Genomic DNA, 19624 nt, shown 5'->3' on the forward strand with positions numbered 1-19624 from the left:
TTTTTAAGAAATCAGCGGTGCTTGTCGGTTTAGGTGGTTCTGCAAGTTTGGTGTGCATGGTAATCACCTGTGGATTGTTGAAAATTTCAGATGCCTGACATTACCTCTGAACAGCTGGATCACAGGTTTCAGAGAACAGGCTGGTTTCTCAAACTCCACATTTGTTACTGATGTTCACCAAATTTGAGGATCACTGGTGTGTTATATTCGTTTTGGTTAGACTTGAACTCGCCTTTAAGTTTTCTCATGAAGTCACTTCTTCATTCAACATATTCGTTACTGACCAGTTTTCCATGCCAATTACTGCTTTCTGGTGGGAGAGGTTGATGATAATTAAACAAATTAAGAAAATATAAAATAGTAATAAGATCTGTGGTAAAACAAGTACTTCATGTGAGTGACTGGGGTCTTCTTTAGAAAGAGAGCAGGAAAGGCATCTCTGAGGACTGGGCTGGAGCCTGAAGGATAAGATGGTTGCAATCATGGGAAGATAACGGGGAAAGAGACTTCAGGTAGGGAAGAGAGCAGGCGCAAAGATCCTGTGGCGGGAATGAGTCCAGTGAGTTTGAGTCCAGTGAGGGGGGAGTGTGGGTGGGCGTGGGGGGTTGGGGACTTCCTGGAGGAGATCAGATCGTTAGGGCTCTGTAGGGCAGGGTGAGGAAGTGGAATTTTATTCAAAGCCACTGAAGAGTTTTGAACAGGAGTGTGATGTTATCTGATTTAGATCTTTAAATGATTGCGCTGACTGCTGTGTAGAGAATGGATTTTAGTGGAAGTGAGGGTGGGTAAATGTTCTCAAGGAGGCTGGAGTGGTTGTAGCCCCCAGCCCCACAGAAAAACATCACAGTTAAGCTCAAAAGTTCAACTTAAATAAGGACAACAGGCAATGATTTCTAGGGGTGCAGGAAGACAACCACTGCAGTGATTCTGCCTTGGCCTTAGCGGGGTGAAAGTGAACATAACTTAACAAATGAATGAAAATCATAATGTGCTTTTATTTACAAAAATTAAGCTTTTTTTCTTTTTTTTTTTTTTTGCGGTGCACGGGCCTCTCACTGACGTCTCTCCCGCTGTGGAAAACAGGCTCCGGACGCGCAGGCTCAGCGGCCATGGCTCACGGGCCCAGCCGCTCCGCGGCATGTGGGATCTTCCCGGACCGGGGCATGAACCCGCGTCCCCTGCATCGGCAGGTGGACCCCCAAGCACTGCGCCACCAGGGAAGCCCCCAAATTAAGCATTTTTGAACCTAACCATCCCCCTGCTTAAAATGCACAGTGGGTTCTCATGTGAAGATCTGGGAAAGTGGTCATGGAGGAGACAATGACAGCCTAACGTCCAGGGTTGTTCACCCCAGAAATGGATGCACTACCAGGGCTACCCACAGACTTTGCAAAAGTATAGCAAGTAAAAGAATGAATTGTCTTCTTGGTTTTTATGACAGCTCGATGGACACTGTGTTTTGAACATGTGGACTTGTGGTTGTAGAAATATGCATTAAAGCCTCGCTTCATAGTGATACATGCCTCTGAGGGGACTGGGCAATGGCTCAACTATGCTGTTTCCAGGAGAAGTGCTCGGGTGTCCGGGTTGTGCTTGGGAGTGGGGGGCAGGCAGCCCAAGTTTGAATCTCCACTTCTTCACTCGTAGCTGAGTTTCCATAGATTCCTTAACCTTCCTGAGTTTCAGATGCCTTATCTGTAAATAAGGAGGATCCTAGTGTCTGCCTGAAGGGGTTATTGCAGGGGTCAAAGAAGTAAGTGCTGGTAAGGTACTTAGCACAGTTCCTGGCGTGGGGTCAGCACTGCACACAGATGTGTATTTTTGGCTGTGAACTATGCTCGTTTGAAAGTCCTCTGTGTCCTTGCTATTTAAAAGGTGGTCCCCAGACCAATAGCCACATCCCCTGGGAGCTTGTCAGAGTCAGAAATGCAGCATCTTAGGCTCCACTCCTGACCTGCTGAATTAGCTTTTGCACTTGAACAAGATCCCGGGTGATTCCAACAGGCGTTTCTCTTCAGAAGCACTGCTCTCAGCTAAACTGTACGTAGAAAGGACAGCTGGATCAGTTTTGATTGTGGAAAGCTGTCGGCAGCATCGTGTTGGTGCAAAAAGGCATCAGCACCAGGGTACAAAATATGCAGTGACCCTAACTTAGCTGGGCATTCTTGGGCAATCACGTAACCCCTCTGGGACTAAGCTTCTTTATCTGTAAAGTGACTCACCTATTTTAGAGGTTTGTTGACAGGATAAATGAAATAATGTGAAAGCTGATATAAAAGAGTGAAAAATACGTTATTTTGATCTTGTTTACATAGAAAAGGGACATCATAATTCCTAAAGCTGTTAATACAATTTTCAAAGAATTCGATTCCCCATTTTCCACATTAACTTGCCTTGTGGCAGTGGACAAGACCTATTATTTGGTGTCTCGATTATAATAATGGAGTGACAGTGAACCAGAAATTTCAGCCTGGTATTTTTGTAAACTAAATGGGAGAGTTCTGTAATTTGGCTAAAAGGCATTGCCCTAGAAAAGACCAGCAGTGTGGTCAATGAGGATGTTTATGCCATTTACAAAATAGTCACAGAATTGCAGTGTCACGTACGATGGCCACGAGCAGAAGTCACCAGGATGCTTCCAGGTGGTGTGGTTCAATGTGACACGTTTGTCAGCCACAAAAGCCTTTTATTATTTCCAAACGTCACAATCAAAGCAAGAAACAAGTAATATTGTTCACATTAGCACAGATCAAGTACAAGAAACCCCAATGTATTCCAGCACAAGAAAAATACACAGTTGTATACCAAAGACACAGCATAGCATGAGAATTCATGGCGGGTGCGGGGTGGTGGGGGGGACGTGGGGACAGCCGGAAAACACAGCTTGAGGTCGTCTGTGGTGGAAAGGGGTCTGATGGATGCCTGCAGCACACAACCATGGACAGCGCTCATCAGTGAATCTTGCCCTGTGTTCACAGGAGTGAATCACTTTACTTGATACGGTATAGACCTTGATAACAGGGTCACCCAACTTTAACACCATGTCGCGCAAAAGGAGCAGTGAACCAGAAACCATTCTCCTTAACAGATCACATCACATAGATAAAATGTGATAGAGGCACAGTTCTTAAGAGCAAAACAGTCTCCAGGAAAGCCGCAGGAAGCTCACAGACTCTAACTCTCCAAAACAACTGTCAGGCAATTTCTTGAGACACACGCCTTCCTACTCACGATTGCCTCTCTTGTTTTAAAGACAGAAGAGGAATAGTAGGAAAAATTGCTTTTTTAAAATAGGGAAATGTATACTTTAAAATAGCAAGGTATCAAAATACTTTGTACACAGGTATGTCCTGATTTTTCCAAAGCACTTTATCTCTCCTTCATTATTTTGAAAACTGCCCTATGTTGAATGTATAAAAACCCAACAAGAACAACAGTAACAACAAAAATAGAAGTGGGTTACATCCCCATGCTGTTTGCAGGGGGTGGAGGCTGGTGTGGGGTATGGTCAAGAAGAGGGGCAAACAGCATAGCATTACATTACTTCTTCCACAGAGTTTGTTGTTTTTAGGAAATTGTCTTTACCGTAAATAGAGTAGTAGACTAGAAACCCAGTTCCGTATGAACTGAGAGCAAAGCCAGATTAGTAGCTGTAACAGGTTTGCTTGGGAGAGGTTCAAACCACCCTTACTGTTACTGCGAATCCTTCAGTCTGACCTGAAGCATGAAGGCATGGGTGGGAAGCAGGGTGCAGGCAGGCGTCACAGACCCTAGGTGCATGAAGATGAATGCAGAAAGCGCCCAGAGCAGCCTTCACGGATTTCCCCCAGTGACTATTCGGGAAATCAGAGTTTGTGACTTAACCCACATTGGCATCCTTTCAGAGAGCCTGTTATAGACCATTTTCTCCTTTCAAAAGGCTTTCTGCAAGCTAAAAAACAAAAGACACACTGGGACTCCCCTGGTGGTCCAGTGGCTAAGACTCTGTGCTCCCCGTGCAGGGGATCCGGGTTCAATCCCTGGTCAGGGAACCAGACCCCACATGCCGCAATGAAGAGTTGGCATGCTGCAACAAGGATCCTGCCTGCCGCAACTAAGACCTGGCGCGGCCAGAAAAATGCCCCCTAAACCCCCAGAACAACAACAACAACAAAAAGACACAAACGACCATGACTGTTAACACATTTTTAAGTCTTTTAAGTCTTTTTTCCCCTTCTTTTTGAACACTTTGGCTGGATGCAGGGTCAAAAGTGGTCAGACCGATAACCCTTCCTATGGTCCTGCATCCTATCCAACGCTCATGCTGTTGCAGCTGCAGAGAATCTCCTTGAAGGTGTTGCGCAGCTCCAGGCTGCGGAAGGCGTAGATCAGGGGGTCGATGACGGAGTTGCACATTATGAGGACCAGGTAGGTGTTGAAGTGGGCGGTGTAGCAGACGCAGTAGGGGTTGGTGGGGCAGGTTATGATGAAGATGAGATGGAGAAAGAAGGGGGCCCAGCAGAAGATGAACACCCCCAGCAGGATGGTGATGGTGACGGCCCCCCTCATGCACGAGTGCTGCTGCGGCGCCACCCCAGCGGCGGGTGGCAGTGCCGCGATGCGCTTGACGTGCAGCCGGGCAAAGAGGAACATGTGCACGTAGAGGGTGCCCATGAGGAGCAGCATGGCGAGGAACATGGTGACGAGGCACACGATGACCATCTTGCTCTCAGAGTAGACGATGAACACCACGCCGCAGACGCCGCAGCACAGCCAGATGGCCGCGATCAGGCTTAGCGCCTTCCTCACGGTCATGATGCTGTGGTAGCGGAGCGCGTAGAAGATGCTGGTGTACCTGTCGACGGCGATGGCCAGGAGGTTGCAGATGGAGGCCACCAGGGAGATGCAGATCATGGAGTCGAAGACGTTGTCCATGTGCTGCAGGAACTGGTCCTCGAAGGTCAGGTAGTCGCTGTTGACGATGGCGATCATGATGGTCTCCAGGGCGTTGGACACGCTCACCAGCATGTCGGCCACGGCCAGGCTGCAGAGGAAGAAGTACATGGGCGAGTGCAGGTTGCTGTTCCTGACCACGGCCAGGACGACCAGGATGTTCTCCATCAGGCTGATGATGCCCAGAGCCAGGAAGACCTCAGGCTTGATGAAAACCTGCTCGCAGAAGCTCTTGCCGCTCTGGTTGCTGAAGGAAAGGTGCTCTGAGCCATTAGGCAGCGTTGGTTGAGCAGAGAGCAGGCAGCTCGAAGCATTCATTGCCAACAGACGGCTGATCGGAGCCGGGGCTCCAGCAGGGTCCGGAGGCTGCGGCTTCTGCTGCTGATTACAGGAAAGGAAAGAAATCTCCCTCTAGATCCTTGTTTCGGATGCTTGTCCAGTCTAGACTTAGATTTTGTTCTTCTGCAGAATAAAAGGATGAAGGGAGGGAGAGAGAGAGAGAAAGTCAGCTTGGAGACGTACAGAGAACTTTGCTCTGCTTCTCCAGGACAAACAGTTTAATAGATACTCTGTCTTATCTCCCTCCCTTCTTACCTTCCTTCCTTCTCTCTCCCTCTTAGCCCCTCTCACATCCCCACCTGGGAATAAAAAACCAGCCACTGGCTGCTAGTTATGGCGGTTTTCATAGCAAGACAGAGGCTGTGGTACCTGTTGTTAGCAGTGAAGGGTGAACACTCAGGTTTTATACGTTGGCTGGAGGCAAACAATTCCTACTTAATCTTCAGCGCAGCGAAATGACCACTGAGCATCGGGTGCCTCTCTGACTGACAGCAGGACGGGTTCCAGGGCTTGGAAAGAGATTAAAAGGCAGCCTGGTGCCCTCTGCTGGCCAGGCTGCGTATCTGTTCGCTGGCTTGGCTGCGCAGTGTTTATTGTCATGGAAATAACCACAGCCATCCTTTCATCCATTTATCTGTTCATTCATTTGTGTGTGTGTGTGGGGGTGGGTAGCAAACATTTATTAAGCACCTACCACGTGTCGGGTTTCTGCCCAGTGTGGGAAATTCAGTGGTGAGTAAGACAGACACGCTGTCCCTGTTTCCCCCAAACTCAGAGTCTGGGGTGGGAGACAAGAAATCAGGCAATGATATTACAGTGTGATGAATGCTTGAATCGGGGAATGCCAGGGGGCTGGGGGAGTCTGGAGGCGGCCCCTTAACCTGGATGGTCAAAGGAAATTCCTGGAGGAAGGAGTATCTAAGCTTTGACGTCAAGGAACTAGAGGCGATACTCACTGGTGAGTGGGGACTGGGGTCGAGGAGGTAGAAGAGGATTCTGGGCAGAGGGAATAACATACCTGCAACCTGGAGGCTACAAGCAGTGGTTCTGCACCCTGGTCGTGGGAAATCATCTGTAGAATGTGGGCACGGGGATTGCACTTGACCTCCTGAATCAGAATCACCAGGGGCAGGACCTGGGCAAGTGTGTTTTCAACTTTTGACAGGTGACGGGGGGACATAGCCAAGGTTGAGATCTACGGAAAAGCAAGCTTGGTGTTTTTGCAGAACTTTAAATGGTTTTCTCTGGCCGGAGTGTGGAGCTGGGAGACACAGCTTGAGAAACGAGGCTGCAATTATTATTATTCTTTTAAGGCGAGAGGTGCCTGGGTCTTGAAGGACAGCCACATGAGGGAGTTTGGACTGTATCCTGAAGGCTGCCGGGGCTGTGGAAGAGATGAGATGGGGTTTGCATTTTAGAAAGAGTCCTCATTGCACAGTGGAGACTGGATTGGGAGGGGATGAACCCGGAGCCTGGGAGGCCAGGGCTGCAGAGATTCAGGGCGAGATGATGGTGGCCTGAAGCAAGGAGGTGACCATGGGGCCATGGGAGGAGTGGACAGAGAGATTTAGGACGTAGGGGCCTGGAGATTCGAGTGTGATGGTACATGGGATGGTGGGAGAGGGACAGCCCAGGGAACACCTCCGCTTCCTTCTTTTTTTATTTTATTTTATTTTTTTAACATCTTTATTGGAGTATAATTGCTTTACAATGGTATGTTAGTTTCAGCTTCACAACAAAATGAATCAGTTATATATATACATATATTCCCATATCTCTTCCCGCTTGCGTCTCCCTCCCTCCCACCCTCCCTATCCCACCCCTCCAGGCGGTCACAAAGCACCGAGCTGATCTCCCTGTGCTATGCGGCTGCTTCCCACTAGCTAACTACCTTACGTTTGGTAGTGTATATATGTCCATGCCTCTTTATCGCTTTGTCACCGTTTACCCTTCCCCCTCCCCATAGCCTCAAGTCCATTCTCTAGTAAGTCTGTGTCTTTATTCCTGTTTCACCCCTAGGTTTTTCATGACATTTTTTTTTTAATTCCATATATATGTGTTAGCATACGGTATTTGTCTCTCTCTTTCTGACTTACTTCACTCTGTATGACAGACTCTAGGTCTATCCACCTCATTACAAATAGTTCAATTTCGTCTCTTTTTATGGCTGAGTAATATTCCATTGTATATATGTGCCACATCTTCTTTATCCATTCATCCGATGATGGACACTTAGGTTGTTTCCATCTCTGGGCTATTGTAAATAGAGCTGCAATGAACATTTTGGTACATGACTCTTTTTGAATTATGGTTTTCTCAGGGTATATGCCCAGTAGTGGGATTGCTGGGTCATATGGTAGTTCTATTTGTAGCTTTTTAAGGAACCTCCATACTGTTCTCCACAGTGGCTGTATCAATTTACATTCCCACCAACAGTGTAAGAGGGTTGGTTCCCTTTTCTCCACACCCTCTCCAGCATTTATTGTTTCTAGATTTTTTGATGATGGCCATTCTGACTGGTGTGAGATGATATCTCATTGTAGTTTTGATTTGCATTTCTCTAATGATTAGTGATGTTGAGCATTCTTTCATGTGTTTGTTGGCACTCTGTATATCTTCTTTGGAGAAATGTCTATTTAGGTCTTCCGCCCATTTTTGGATTGGGTTGTTTGTTTTTTTGTTATTAAGCTGCATGAGCTGCTTATAAATTTTGGAGATTAATCCTTTGTCAGTTGCTTCATTTGCAAATATTTTCTCCCATTCTGAGGGTTGTCTTTTGGTCTTGTTTATGGTTTCCTTTGCTGCGCAAAAGCTTTTAAGTTTCATTAGGTCCCATTTGTTTACTTTTGTTTTTATTTCCATTTCTCTAGGAGGTGGGTCAAAAAGGACCTTGCTGTGATTTATGTCATAGAGTGTTCTGCCTATGTTTTCCTCTAAGAGTTTGATAGTTTCTGGCCTTACATTTAGGTCTTTAATCCATTTTGAGCTTATTTTTGTGTATGGTGTTAGGGAGTGATCTAATCTCATACTTTTACATGTAGCTGTCCAGTTTTCCCAGCACCACTTATTGAATAGGCTGTCCTTTCTCCACTGTACATTTCTGCCTCCTTTGTCAAAGATAAGGTGACCATATGTGCGTGGGTTTATCTCTGGGCTTTCTATCCTGTTCCATTGATCTATCTTTCTGTTTTTGTGCCAGTACCATACCGTCTTGATAACTGTAGCTTTGTAGTATAGTCTGAAGTCTGGGAGCCTGATTCCTCCAGTTCCTTCTTTCGTTCTCAAGATTGCTTTGGCTATTCGGGGTCTTTTGTATTTCCATACAAATTGCAAAATTTTTTGTTCTAGTTCTGTGAAAAATGCCAGTGGTAGTTTGATAGGGATTGCATTGAATCTATAGATTGCTTTGGGTAGTAGAGTCATTTTCACAATGTTGATTCTTCCAATCCAAGAACATGGTATATCTCTCCATCTATTTGTATCATCTTTAATTTCTTTCATCAGTGTCTTATAACTTTCTGCATACAGGTCTTTTGTCTCCTTAGGTAGGTTTATTCCTAGATATTTTCTTCTTTTTGTTGCAATGGTAAATGGGAGTGTTTTCTTGATTTCACTTTCAGATTTTTCATCATTAGTGTATAGGAATGCCAGAGATTTCTGTGCATTAATTTTGTATCCTGCCACTTTACCAAATTCATTGATTAGCTCTAGTAGTTTTCTGGTAGCATCTTTAGGGTTCTCTATGTATAGGATCATGTCATCTGCAAACAGTGACAGCTTTACTTCTTCTTTTCCGATTTGGATTCCTTTTATTTCGTTTTCTTCTCTACGCTTCCTTCTTAAGTAACAGGGAGGATGGAGATGCCATTTGAGCTGGAAAATGTAAAAGGCAGAATTTAGCAGTTGACTTTAATGCTTAGGTCACGTCAGATGTGATGCTGCACAGGAGGACAATGTAAACTCTGGACACACTGAGTCCCCTTGCTGCCTCACCTGCCACATACCCACACATCAATTCCAGGTGGATTGATGCTCTAACCATCCAACTGTCACCTAACTATGTATGTGAGTGTGACTGTGACTGTGTGTGTGTATTAGATGGAAGAAATATGCATATGAAATAGAAGAAAATTTAGAATATTTATAACACGTTGGGGTGGAGAGGTCTTCTTAGCAAGATGGGTAACCAGAAATTAAGTGTGGAAAAAAATCAACATAAACAAAGTCAGAAGACAAACAGGAAGAAGACGCTTGCCACAGGCACAGATTAGTCTCTTCTATACAAAGAATACATTCACATTAATAAGAAAAAGGTGATTTACCTCTTAGAACACAGGGCAAAAGATAGGAACAGGAATTCACTGAAGAGGAAATGCAAGTGGATAATAAACCTATGAAAAGATATTCAGCCTTCTGGGGAGTCAGGGAAATGCAAATCAAAAGGAGACTTCAGGTTGACAAGAATGAAAAAGAGATCAAATTCAGCAGAGAGTGTTGGAGGAACACTTTGATGCGTTCCTAGTGTTTGGGGATAGTCTCATCATTTTCAGTTTCTACTAAAATAAAGAAATACACCTGAATGTGGATCCCAGTCCGTGAACTGAGGGGGCATGAGAAATACTTCTATTTATTTTCAACAAAGTGACTTTGTTTCGGGTGCTAAGCCACGCATGTTCCAGGTTGGGGAAAACACAATCCTAATCCTTTTGGGGGTTTCTTTTCTTCACCCTCAGGCTCACATCCAGAGATATGTTTATAGTGTCCTGGTCTGTGGTTTCAGGGGCACTCATCTTACTTGTAAAGCTGAGACTACTAGGTCTCTTCCCTGCTCTCTGCTTGGCCTGGGCTGAGCACTGAATCTTTCTCTGCTTCTGTCCTCTGATGTTACCATCCTTGAGAGAGAGCAGATGGGGCCTGGCACTTCAAAACTGCATTCTCAGAGGTACCCTCATTGCTGATGGGTGTTGATTTGTTCTGTAAATGCTTATCTCTGCTTTCCTGAGGGAGCAGCACAACTACAGCCTTACTTTTTAGTTGAATCTTCTACAAATGAATTGGCTTTATTAACAACAATTGCAAGACACGAAAGTCTCTGTCAGTGTTTTGATATGTTGTTGGCACATGTGTGGGTGCCTGTTTTGAATCTGTTAACAATAAACTGTAACAAGATTCTTATCCTAAGAAATAATCCACTTGGGTGTCCTCCCTATCCAAAAAGCTTTTCCCGAATGTTGTGCCTGACATATTCCTCTTATGCTTCAAGACCCAGCTCAAATGTCAATTATTTTTTTTGGCTGCTTTCTTATTTGCCCTTCAACCACCCTGTTCCCTTTCCCCTAAAACCGACAGAGGTGGGCACTCCTTCCCCTCCCTTGTGACATGCAGACTGTTACATAATTATAGGTCACATCCCATCCCACCGACATGGGACAGCACTGGCCAGAGTCATTAGAACCAACGCTTAGATCTTAGCATTGAGCCTAATTGTTTCTGAGGAGGAGATTCCTCTGATGCCTGCATCTCCATTCACTCCTCGGCCCACTTCTGATTTCAGCCACCTCTTGCTGGACAGCTCCCTGCAAGGTTGGTTTCAAATCACAAGGTCGGTCAGGTCCCAGGTGGAAGGGGCTCCACCCACATTTTGCCCCAGGATCTTCTCTGATGTACGGGTGGGTGGTGGCCCCCCAGCCTGATCGAGTTCAGCTTGGAAGTGAGGGGGAGTGAACACCACCTGGGACAACCCTCAACTAATGAGGGCTGGAGCCAGTGGGTACCTCTCCAGCCTCCTGCCCTTCAGGCGGACATCCGGAGATGCCTTGTGTGCTGCCCAGATGTCCCATGACATTGAGCCCTCATCACCCACAGCAGCAACCTTGATAAAGTGTCTTTTATTTTTATTTATTTTTAAATTGAGGTATAGTTGATTTACAATGTTGCGTTAGTTTCTGGTGTACAGCAAAGTGATTCAGCTGAACTCAGTCCCTGAAACAAGACCATATTTAGTCATCTCTCATTTCTATCAGAATCATATCAGGTGCTCAATAACTGTTTGAAAGGAAGAAGCCCATAGCTTTCTTTTTCCATTCTAGACCATCTTAATTGTATAAAAAACTGATAGACCCTACTTGTCATGTACTCTCAGGAAGTGACTCCATTTGTCTGTAATTTTCTCTATAATTTTCTCTCCTATTAGACCTTATGGCACTTGTGGGTAGGAACTGTCTTACTCCTCTTTATATATCAGCATCTAACAAAATTGACCGCATCAAATGTTATTGAAGTAGAGCCACTTTGGAAAACAATTATCAAAAATGTAAAAAGCTGAACATAAATTTACTGTATGACTCTCAGTAACTGCTCTCCTAGATACCTACCCAAGAGAAATGAAAACATATGTCCACACACATTCTTGAAGGTGAATGTCCATAGCAACGTTTTCATAGTAGTCAGATTGTGGAAACAATGTAATGTCCATCAGCTGGTGAGGATAGACAAGGTGTAGTACATCCATACAGTGGTGCACTGTTCATCAATAAAAAGGAATGAAATACTGATACATACACAACAGGAATGAACCTCGAAAACATTACACTAAGTAAAAGAAGTCAGACATAAAAGAAGACATCTTGTATGTTTCCATTTATATGAAGTGTCCAGAAAAGGCAAATCTATAAAGACAGAAAGTAGATGAGTAATTGCCTAGGACTAGGGCTGGCAATGGCGTTTAACTGTAAATGGACATAACTGAGGTGATGAAGATGTGGGAAAACTGGATTATGGTGATGGCTGCACAGCTCGATACACTTGCTAAAAATCATTCACTGGTGCTCTTAAAATGGGTGAACCTTATGGTATATAAGTGTACTCTAATAAGTTGTTAAAAATACGATTGCAGTAGAGTTCCCTGTGTTGTAAATGGATTATAGTCATATAAAGAATTGCTAATGATGTGCTATCTTGCTAGTGAATGACATCCTTTCTGAAAGCGTTAAACTTGTGAAGATGCAGTATGTGCAGCCCATTTTCAGCTTCCTGGCTCCTCCTTTGTCCCCTAGAAGTCCTAAGAACCACCCCAAGCTAACGGCTCTTGTGTATCCAGGTTGGCAACTTGGGACCCGTTGCTGAGCATTTTTTCAGCTTTCCTAGGCATCCTTAATTGTTTCCTCAACCTGGACCGACATTTTATTCTTATCATCACCAGCTTCAACTTTATTCCCTGTCCTTGAAGCCTCCCTTATAATTTGTATTCTGTTGATTGCTCTTACCACCCACCCAAGAAAAGTTTCTATTTTCCTTTATTTTCTTCTTCCATTCTGGGAGACAGTTTATCTAAAATGCATTTTAAAATTTTATTCTTTTATTGTTTTGAGGATGATACCACCTTGAAACTGTCAGAAGAGGAGAGTGTGCCGTGGTCTTTAGATTCCACATATAAGTGATATATGATATTTGTCTTTGTCTGACTTACTTCCCTTGGTATGATGATCTCTGGGTCCATCCATGTTGCTGCAAATGGAAGTATTTCATTCTTTTTCATGGCTAATATTCCATTGTATATATAGACCACATCTTCTTTATCCATTCCTCTGTTGATGGACACTTAGGTTGCTCCCATGTCTTGGTTGTCTCATCTATTCTTGCAGCCCCTCCTCAGCCCTCTCCCTCCCCTCACAGCTAACGTTCTTGAGAGAGTTGTGGATACCTGCTTTCTCTGTTCTTTTCCATCTTATCCCTCAATCCATTCACTTTTGGATGCTGCCTCGGTCGCTCCATAGAAACAGGTTTGCCCAGGGCACTGGTGACCTTCTTATCATTGAAACCCTTGTTGACTCAGTAGCGTCTGGCACCATCGCTCGCTCCTTCCTTCTAGATCCTTCTCTTGGCTCTGACTGCACCACGTTCTCCTGGTTTCCCTCCAGTTCCTGTGGCCACTCACCCTGCTCTTTAAGCTCCACCTCCTCCCTGACACCACTGACCATCGAGGTTCCTCACCACTGACCCTGCAAAAACGGAGGCTGCTGGAATTTGTTACCCTTTTTGAAGAAAGAGACACCTTTCTTCACAAAGAATTAGTAGAATTCTTTCTTCACAGTAGAATTATGACTATGCCTCGTTGGCTAGAGCTGGGTCACATGCTCTACCCTAGCTGCAAGAGAGCCTGGAAGTTGGATCAAGGATTGTGTGGTTGGTTGTTCATCGTGAGCACATTGTTCTTCCACCCCAAGAAAGACATCGCAGATTGTCCCCTTGGTCCCCTCCAGTATGTGACAGTTTCAGTCTTTCCCTGGTTTCTGTGACTTTGGCAGTTGGAGGAGGGCTGGTCAAGTGTTTTGTAGGTCTCTCAATTTGGCTTGTCCCCTCTTAGGGTTAGACTGGGATCATGGTTTCTGGAAAGAATAGCACGCAGGTGAGGTGCCTTCTCGTCACATCATACCAGGGGCATGGGACACCTGATGGATGACATCACGGAGGTGCTTTTTCTTTGGGGGAAGCTGTGCAGTTTGTGGGATCTTAGTTCCCTGACCAGGGATTGAACCCAGGCCCATGGCAGTGAAAGCCTGAGTCCTAACCGCTGGACCACCAGGGAATTCCCTCAAGGGGGTGCTTTGTAATTGAGTTTTGATGACTCAAGTATGGCCTGAGGGGTCTTAACATTTTTATGTGACTTTCCTCTGGGTCTTAAATCCCTACGTTCAGCCGAGGAAGGGACACGGGCAAGTGAGACATGAATATTAATTAGCTGTGATGCTAATGGGAGGGCAGTTCCTACCTGGTTGTTCAGTGGTCTCCTGTTCCTTCCCATGTACTCTTCCCGTTCTTTCTCCACCAGACCAACACTGCCACGTGCCACCGCGTTCACTCTGCTGTGATGATGTCACAGCCTCCTTTTGAACATTCGAGTGCACCAGGGACTTTGCTTCTTTCCTTCCTTCATTTCTTTCTCTCTTTCTTTTTGTTGATTTGCAGATTTAAAATTTTATGTTTACATACAAGTACTGTCTATAAATATATTTATTTGTCTAAAGGTCACGCAGGGGAAAATCAGCTATTTTTTTCATTTCATTGTCCAAATATTTTAATCCTATGCCTCGAAGAAACTTTTATTTCCCAACTACTTTTAAGATTTATTTTTACTCATACCCTAGGTTCCTAATATTTTTTATGCCTGTAAATATCTCTTTACCTTTTTAAAATTGAGATATAGGAACCAGAAAATTCATGATTTTAAAGTGTACAGTTCAGTGTTTCTTAGCATCTTCACAAGGTTGTGCAACCATCACCACTGTCTAATTCCAGAACATTTTCATCACCCCGTCCCCATTCGCAGTTACTCCCCGTTTGCTACTTCCCTCAGCCTCTGACAACTTTCGATACTAATCTACTTTCTATTTCTATGTGACAGTAAAAAATATGCTCACCTAGGCTGTGTTTAACTTTTGGGTCACAAAATCCTCCATTTTTTGACTTTCTCATTTTTCAAATTCAAAAACAAACAAGCAAGCAAACAAAACCAACAGCTGTAGGTGGGAATGTAAATTGGACCAGCCACTATGGAAAACAGTGCGGAGGGTCCTTAAAAAACTAAAAATAGAGTTACCACATGATCCAGTAATCCCACTCCTGGGCATATATCCAGAAAAGATGAAAACGCTAATTCGAAAATATACATCACCCCAATGTTCATAGCAGCACTATTTACAATAGCCAAGGTATGGAAACAACCCAAGTGCCCAACAACAGACAACTGGCTTAAGAAGATGTGGTATATATACAATGGAATATTACTCAGCCATAAAAAAGAATGAAATATTGTCATTTGCAGCAACAGAGATGGACTTAGAGAGTATCATACTCAGCAAAGTAAGTCAGACAGAGGAAGACAAATATTATATGATATCACTTAAATGTGGAATCTAAAAATATAATACAAATGAATCTATATACAGAACAGAAACAGACTCACAGACAAAGAAAACAAATGTATGGTTACCAAAGGGGAAAGGGAGGGGGGAAGGGATAAATTAGGAGTGTGAGATTAACATATACAAACTGCTATACATAAAATAGACAAGCAACAAGGATTTACTGTATAGCACAGGGAACGATATTCAATATCTTGTAATTACCTATAATGGAAGATATTCTGAAAAAAATATATAACTGAACCACTTTGCTGTACACCTGAAACTAATACAATATTGTAAATCAACTATATTCAGTAAACAAACAAAAACCCCAATTTTTAAATCTGTAAATTTTCCAGTTTTAAAATTCAGCATAAAAGTTATAAGAACATTAAAAACGACGAAACCACACATCTCTTCCTCTTAATCTGTTGAGTTTCAAGATCTTATAAACAGAGAGTGAGTTATTTTGTTTTCTGAACACTTCAGTGCAAGAAACAGGTCAAGGTGCTTTGTGTGTGTGTGTGTGTGTGTGTGTGTGTTTTAAAAGAACATTCTTTACTCTCTGCTGGAATCTCTTTTGGAAACTTAGGGTCAAATTTTGCTTCTCCAAGTCCATTTTCTTATGGTTGATTAATAAGTTGTAGCAACTGAGTTAAATTAGTGATAAAAGGCAATTTTCTGAATATAGAAGACAAATGATCCATGTTGTTCTCAGTTCTTAGAGATGCCACCACGTCTGGTCGAAGGACCAGATATAATGAATAAAAAACCCTCCATGGTGTACAAACATAATCTCTCTCATTTCCTGGTTAAAAAAAAGTCAGTCTTACTACTTTATCATTGTATTCTTTTCTTCAATCACAAAATTGAGTGCCCTTAACCTTGCTTACCGCCTCTTGTTTCCTTTGCCTCTCTAGCACTTGAGTCCTGTGTTCTGAGTGCTGTGTTTCTGGGGGCATTACCCTGTGGTGTTATAGGGCTGGGGTCTGCACCATTGAGTTGCCCCACTCCAGGATGGGAGGGTCTCAGACCAGTGCTTCTCTAGCTTTGCTGTGCGTCTGAATCACCCAGGTATCGCGTCACAAAGCAGATTCTGGTGCTGCTGGTCCGCAGACTACTCTGAGTAGCAAGGAGAGAGATCTAGCCATTTTCAGACATCTATGATGATCTAGCCATTTCAGACATCTATGCTAGCAGTGCTAGAAGAAGCGAGCCTCGTGTCGAATTCATTCTGTTGATGTGGGAGAGAAGCACCCCACATTCAAAGGGAGCCGCGGATGTCCCAGCTGCTGTGTTCATATCAGTGCCTTGGTATGTGACCGGTGATGGTGGCCAGCGAGCTGCCCAGAAGTGTAATTTGGGCATCATTCCTGTTGTATGGCCTCTAAGCTCAATGTTCTGACCTCCCCGGAGTGGCTGTGGACTGCCCAACCTCATTTAGTAAATTCCTCTTCTGTTTAGATTAGCCAGAATTTAAATTGGGTTTTGTTATTTATAACCAAGAAGCTGACCCACTCTTACATTCCAATTTGGGTCAGTAGGGATTGGCTACCTGGAGGTGCTAGCTCCTTGGGCTCACAGGGTTCAGCTTCCGGGAAGACACTCCCAGACTGGGTAGTCTCCCATTTTAAGAAAAATCCTTGTGAAAAATTATGTCCAGCCCTGAAAGAAAAATCAGGTTCCTCTGTGTTCCTCTGTTACTTAGGTTGATTTTACTGAGAAAAGATTTTGTAAATGGTAAGCACAACCATGGCAGTTTTCTCTTACTGAGTAAGATACAAAAACCGCAACCAGTGGTACCCTTCAGAGTCCCACAAGGCTGACCATGAAGGTTTTCTCATTTTGCTGAATTCATAATTTAAAGGAACATTGGTTGACAGAAATAGATACGGACATCATATAAAGTGGAATGGGAAACAAGAGCATTAAGTGCTTCAAGGACAGTTGGGTGGACTGTTTTGCCACTGGAACCTTTCTCCCCGAAGCAGAGGGAGAAAAATAGTTCTCCAATGTGATCCAAACCATGGTAACACGAATGTTTTCTTTGCTAGAAATGGCTTTTTTAAAAAAGCCAAGGCTTTTATGGAAAACATTCTTTTCAAAGAAAAAAAAAAACCTGAGTTCCTGGTTGATGATGAATTGTCTAGGTTTTGCCTTGAATGGGCCCACACTTTTCTGGGAATTGAGATTTGCCCAGTGGGAAGCACTCAGGTGGCAGCTATAACGTGATAGGCTTGACTTAGTGTCCAGGTTGGTGCATTCAGCGTGAGCACGTGATGCCTGAGAACAAGGTGTGAAGGCTGAGTGCCCGTCTGGCTCGCCGTCCTGTCCTTCAGATGTCACCATGGGCTAGCATCTGCAGAACGTGTGCTCCCAACCTTTGCTTTCCTGGTGCTTCTACGCTCAACCACGCCCATTGGCTTTCTTCCTTTTGATGATCAGTGGCGTGTTTTGCTGGGTGACACGTCACAAGATGATGTGATGAAATGCCAAATGCTATTCATTCAATCACATTCCTAAAGGGAGAAAGTACATTTCTGGGAGGTTTTCCATAAGTCAAACTTCAGCATGTATTTTAGCTCTGTATTAAATTGCAGAGTATTGCCTTTGTTGCTACTGAAATATTATCTAACTAACCCATTCATTTATTTGGTCATTCATTCATCCAGTTGTGCACACACTCACTCACTGGATCATTCATTCATTCATTGGGTCATTTGTTTGTCATATATTTATTCGTTTGGTCTCTACTATGAACTGAATTGTGTTTTCCCAAAATTCATGTGTTGAAGCCCTAACCCCTCAAAGTGACTGGGTCTGGAGATAGTTTTTAGGAGGTAATTAAGATTAAATGAGGTCCTAAAAGTGGGGCCCTAATTCTATAGGACTGCGGCCTTATAAGAAGAAGAAATCTCTCTCGTGCTCTCAATCTCTTTTTGTGAGGACACAGCAAGAAGGTGGCTGTCTGCAACTCAGACGAAATTTCTCTCACCGGACATGGTGCTGGCACCCTGATCTTGGACTTCCAGCTTCCAGAACTGTGAGAAAAATAAACTTCTGTTTTTAAGTCATCCAGGCTGTGGTCTGAACCATAGCAGCCTGAGCTGACTAATACAGTCTCTCATTCATTCAACAAACATTTACTCAGTGTGTGTCAGGCACTATATGAGACACTAGAGATGAAATGACAGACCTGGTCATTGGAACATTCCCTATTGTTTGCCTACCAACAACTATCCCCTCTTGTTTCTGGTAGCAGAAACCAGACTTTGTGTTGGTGGCAATGTGCCCAATCTCAGGGAATAAATCATAACTGTTCTAAGCCTGTCATGGCAATCCTACTCCCCTTTCTTCATTAATGGTCAAGGTGTGGTCATGTGACCCAACCCTAGTCTATGAGACATAAGGGGAAGTTGTCTAGGGGCTACTGGTAACTATTTTCCTTTTTGAAAAGAGAAAAGCACATAAGAAGAAAGACTTTTGCCCCTCCTAACTTGCTTTCTGCTTGAGATACATTTTGGTGAAGACACAATGTCTGGAGCTAGGGCAGCCATATTGTAACCATGAGGGGAGAGAAAGACAATGCTGACTGGCAATCACTGAACCAATGAACCTATAAGCTTTTGTTAAGTAACATAATTGCTGTTTCATCTGAGCCTGTTAGTAGGCTATTATGTTATTTGTGACTAAAAGCATCCTTATTGGTACAGTCTCTGCCCTGAAGGAGCTTATAGTCTGACGAGGTGAATAGACTCTTAGACACTGACAAGATAACATCATAAGTCTTTTAACAGAGGGATATACAAAGTGATATGTAAACACATTGTGTCATAAAACCACAAGGGTTCTTTTCATCCATTAACCTTTTTTGAGGAGTGATATTAAAAGGTATGCCATTTCTTACCTCTAATGTCACTTCCTCAAGATGACCAAGATTCTCTTTTTAAAGAAAGACAGACCACATCCTACTTTGGGGGCAAAAGAGGAGGTCGATACTATGTAATATTTAAAGAAGACTGTTTGGGTTTCAGTCTTGCCCTTCTCCCCCCGCTTGTACTACCTGTGGGATCTTGACCAAGTTTCTAAAACCCCAGTTTCATCATCTGTGAAAGGGGATAATGCTAGGACCTACCTAAGGTTCCTGGAACCTAGTAATCTCCCAATAACTGTTGGTGGTTGTTGTTTGCCAGACCTCTTTAGTTTCTGTGCATGCCCATCCCTTGCGGGGTAGCCTTCAGAAGAACGTTTTATCTTAGATAAATCTATAGATGAGTTTAAGGAAGGCTGACCTCTTCATAATGTTGAGACTTCCCACGTAAAAGAATAGGCTTCCCTTTTTTTCCTTTTTATGTCTGAATAAAGCGAAAACATGTTCTTTATATTTTCTTAAATTCCTCCCCATGTATTATATGTTTGCTGCTGATACTGCTAGGGTAAATGGGGTG

The 19624-nt window shown here is 43.7% G+C and overlaps 1 protein-coding gene across 1 annotated transcript; it reads right to left on the reverse strand.

Moving 5' to 3' along the window:
* Nucleotides 1-4211: 4211 nt before the first annotated feature.
* On the reverse strand, nt 4212-5365 carry MC3R (melanocortin 3 receptor). Its single transcript, XM_004282291.3, has one exon. It carries the CDS (start codon nt 5248-5250, stop codon nt 4288-4290), a length of 963 nt encoding a protein of 320 aa, XP_004282339.1. The 5' UTR covers nt 5251-5365; the 3' UTR covers nt 4212-4287.
* Nucleotides 5366-19624: the final 14259 nt, after the last annotated feature.

This window comes from Orcinus orca, chromosome 16 (genome assembly GCF_937001465.1).
Source record: "Orcinus orca chromosome 16, mOrcOrc1.1, whole genome shotgun sequence".
NCBI lineage: Eukaryota > Metazoa > Chordata > Mammalia > Artiodactyla > Delphinidae > Orcinus > Orcinus orca.